Source organism: Etheostoma spectabile, chromosome 17 (assembly GCF_008692095.1).
Source record: "Etheostoma spectabile isolate EspeVRDwgs_2016 chromosome 17, UIUC_Espe_1.0, whole genome shotgun sequence".
In the NCBI taxonomy this organism is placed as follows: domain Eukaryota; kingdom Metazoa; phylum Chordata; class Actinopteri; order Perciformes; family Percidae; genus Etheostoma; species Etheostoma spectabile.
In genome coordinates this window covers 23,578,574-23,582,846 of record NC_045749.1, presented here as the reverse complement: position 1 = coordinate 23,582,846, position 4,273 = coordinate 23,578,574, and the positions used below count along the sequence as shown (strand labels likewise).

The following is a 4,273-nucleotide window of genomic DNA, read 5'->3' as shown; positions in this document are numbered from 1 at the left end:
GGTTGGTTGGTTGGTTGGTTGGTTGCTTGGTTGCTTGGTTGGTCTGTTAGTTGGTTGGTTGGTTGGTCTGTTGGCCGATTGTTTGGTTGGTTGGTTGGTCTGTTGGTTGGTTGGTTGCTTGCTTGCTTGCTTGATTGGTCTGTTAGTTGGTTGGTTTGTTGGTCTGTTGGTCGATAGGTAGGTTGGTTGGTTTGTTGGTCTGATGGTCGATAGGTTGTTGATTGGTCTGTTAGTTGATAGGTTGGTTGGTTGGTTGGTTAGTTGGCTCAGTGGTTTGTTGGTTGGTATGTTGGTCAATAGGTCGGTCGGTTGGTTGGTTGGTTTTGTTGGTTGGTTGGTTAGTTGGTTGGTCGGTTGGTTGGTTGGTTGCTTGCTTGCTTGCTTGGTTGGTCTGTTAGTTGGTTGGTTTGTTGGTCGATAGGTAGGTTGGTTGGTTGGTTGGTCTGATGGTCAATAGGTTGTTGGTTGGTTGGTTGGTCTGTTAGTCGATAGGTTGGTTGGTTGGTTGGTTGGTCTGTTAGTCGATAGGTTGGTTGGTTGGTTGGTTAGTTGGCTCAGTGGTTTGTTGGTTTGTTGGTTGGTATGTTGGTCAATAGGTTGGTTGGTTGGTTGGTTGGTTGGTTTGTTGGTTAGTTGGTCTCTTTATAGGTTGGTTGGTTGGTCTGGTGATTGGTTGGTTGGTTGGTTGGTTGGTTTGCTGATGATGATAGCAACATGCTAGTTAGCTTGGCATAAGGAAATAATAAGAGTTGAAGTCTCAAAGTTAAAGTTTTTTTTCTGTTTTATAGGTGGTTCCAGGGCTTTAACTGGGAGGGTTTGAGGCATCACAAGCTGCTGTCTCCATTGAGGAGAGAGGTAAAACTATGACCTTTGCTCCCTAACAATGAACAATTGAAGACAGACAGTCCCATAACAAAATCTGTAAAAACATGTCACTTCAATAGAATTTAAGAAATGTGGTCAACTGCTTTTATCTAGAGAATACTGACTGACAAATTGTGACAAACTTTAATGAAAAACCTCAAGAGCATTGAATGAAAGTGAAAATGCTGAATGGAATAAAATAAATCTTGTATGTGTACACGTTATGACATGACTGCAATTAATTAGTATTTACTAACAAAATACAATGAGAACATTTTAATCCAATTTATAAAGAATACTGCATATTGATTGGCTTTTATTAGCAGATGCAAAACTTTAACAAGCAGATATGTTATCCTGCACGTCCTTTGTATGGTTCCTAAACATAACCATAAAAGAAAAAAAAATCCCACTTTAGTTTCTACATTGTAAAAAAACAACCAAAACAAACTTAACTTTAACATGAAACATTTGCAGATTTGGTCAGTATGAACAATGTCGGACATCGAAGATATCTCAATCAGCTGCTTTTTTTGGAACTCTTCATTGCAACCATAAACACTAATGGCATGGCCGTGTCATCCTCACCCTCGTCAAGTATTTGGTTTCAAAAACCAAGAAGGCAACGCCCAAATTGCCAATCAAGGCTTTAAAACGACAGTCCACAAACCAATGGCTGACATCACTGCTGCTACGTCACTATTTTTACAGTCTATGGCAGCTGCATCTGAGATGCATGCTTCATAACTTCCACTTCCACTCATGATCCCACCACCATGCTTGTCAGTAGGTACAGTGTTTAGCTTGAAGTCCTCTCCTTCTTGTTTTTTCTCCTCTAAACATACCTCTTATTGCAGCCAAATGTATAAAAGAAACCAAACCATCCCTGACAAGTGTTAACTTTAAATACATGTTTCATAAGAGGATGTGCAATGGAAATGCAGCTCTGTCAATGAGGAAGATGTGACTGATCCCATGCTGTCAATATGTAATGATTCCATGATGATTTTCCTTGTTTCTGCAGCTGAAGGGGCCGATGGATCACAGCTACTTTGACACGTTTCCTCCTGACCCAGAGGAGCCTCCTGATGAGCTGTCGGGCTGGGATAAAGACTTCTGAGGACTCTGATTGGACAGAATCTAAGCACCAGCAGCCGATCTGGCCCAATTAGCTGCAGTGTGTTAGCAAGCTAACTCCTAAAGCTTATCTTTGGCTCTGTACTAACGGCGGCTTACTTCAAATGTAGCACATCGTCAGGGTAACTGAGACTGAATAGGTAACCTCCTGTAAGGAAAGTAATGGTCATCCTTTTTTTTGGGTAACCTTCACTGTAAAAACTGCTGATCAGCATTAATAAATCTAAATGAATGAGACAAATATATACTGTCAAAAACTTTGGAGCTGCAGGAACAACTTGTGTTTTCACAGTATTTTTCAAAGTAACGCAGTTCAGATATATGACATGAAAAGACCATGTTGGGACCAAATATGTAACTTTTTTGAGATGATCAATATGCGAGTGAAGTTACCCATCTGGTTCATACACCAACAGAGAGTCTAAGACACTGTTGGGGAAGTCATAAGCCAATTAATAGCTCAACATGAGTCAAGCTCATTAAACTCCATGACATTTTTTTTTCATTCTGTTTGGTGTCATATGGTCAGAAGTCGGAATATTAATGTAGTCAGTGTCTCACTTTTACTCCGAATGTGATCAACAGAAGGTCTGAAGGCCTCTGGCCACGGAGCAGGACTGTGACAACAATGGTATGTCCTGCAGTGGGTGGAATAACCCAGTGGGTGAACACATTTCAATGCATCTCACACACATCTGTTCTTCAATTTCTGTGGAGGTGGACTCCAGAAAACAGTCTGCTCTTTGTTTTCAAGGTTCAAGGGTTCAGCGTTATTGTCAATACGCAGATTGCGCAATAGAGGGCAGTCATAGCCCTCTCCAAGCTACACACAGAACATGTATAAAAAGATAATCAACTATTTAAAATCAGAATAAAATGACACAAAAAAAGGCTTTAGTACAATCTGTAGTGTGTGTGTGTTTCACTGTCAGTGTAAGCCAGTGTTAGGCATGATCATTTCCATTGCCTTTGAGCAAAACACTGGCCTCAGTTGGTCCCTGGCTGCTGCACGGTGGCTGCCCACGGCTCTGAAGAAGTTAGGACGGCTTCAGGCTTAGGCAGCAAGTTCCTCGGATCTATAATATTACATATTCTGTAAAGTGTCTCAAGGTAACTCTTGTTGTGATTTGATACTATGAATAAAATTGAACTGAATAGAACATGTTCTGGTGTAATTTCTCACTGTGGCCACCTGAGGCCAGTCCAGACTAATGATCATTTCTGTGGCACATTACAGTTTTTTTAACAACTGGTTACACACAAAATCCTTACATGCCACATGGTTTTCAAAACCTACAAAATCATAATCTATTTGTTAGCCTTTCATTCAGTTTTTAATTGCATGAAACACTTTTTTTTTTAAACTACACAAAATTCATACAGGTAAAATTGTTTCACATTACTTTTTAAAGTCATTTTGGGTGTGTGTGTGTGTGTGTGTGTGCGTGCGTGCGTGTCTGTGTGGGTGCGTGCACTGGGAGGGGTTAGGGGGAGGGTGATAGGATTTTGAAATCAAGTCAAATTTTATTACATTAATTCATTCTTTGCACATGTTTGTGAATGGTAATGGTTTTAAGTGTGTGTGTTTGTGTGTGTGTGTGTGTGTGTGTGTGTGTGTATATGACATTTGCAAATTATTGTAACGAGGTAGTGTGTGAAACGTGAATGATCCTTCTTTTAAAATTGTATAACCTGCCGTTTTGAAATCCATTTGCATTATAAATAACAGAATTATTAATAAATGTCAATTATGTGACAACCTATAATGCATCTCTCACTGTTTTTCTGTCCCTGAATAAAATCACTAAATAAAATGAAAGAAATCAATGCTGTCAACAAAATGATATGACACATACATATGTTCTTTTGCTTTAACTTTATTTTGAAAAATAAATTTAAATATTGATGCAAAATGCGTATTGTAACATATATTACATACACAGTTGTCTGACGCCCTACATATAAACATCAGATATAATTTACACAAAAAACAGTTATGGTCTTAAAAATAATTCAACATACATCCCTCCCTTTACTTACTTTCCTTTACCCAATATGATAACATGCTAGAGATAACTCTTGTTATGGATTGATACTATAAATAAAATGGAATTGAAAATGAATTGAACTGAAGCATTAACATGTATAATGGTGGTTGTGGTGTGAGTGTCCTAAATATGAAAGAGGATTAGGGCCACATGTGAAAAAAATGCATTGAGTTCTGAGTTTTTTGTCGGAATTATGAAAATAAAGTCTGAATTCTGAGAAAAAA

At 38.7% G+C, this 4,273-nt stretch overlaps 1 protein-coding gene across 1 annotated transcript in view; it reads left to right on the top strand.

Annotated features, from left to right (window-relative positions):
* The window catches only part of prkg2l (protein kinase cGMP-dependent 2, like), a 21,238-nt gene extending 18,228 nt beyond the window's left edge, over nt 1-3,010 (top strand). Inside the window, exons 18-19 of the mRNA XM_032541962.1 lie at nt 789-855; nt 1,889-3,010. Of these exons, the coding sequence (XP_032397853.1) occupies nt 789-855; nt 1,889-1,984 (163 nt within the window). The 3' untranslated portion in view covers nt 1,985-3,010. The remainder of the gene's footprint in view (nt 1-788; nt 856-1,888) is intronic.
* Nucleotides 3,011-4,273: the final 1,263 nt, after the last annotated feature.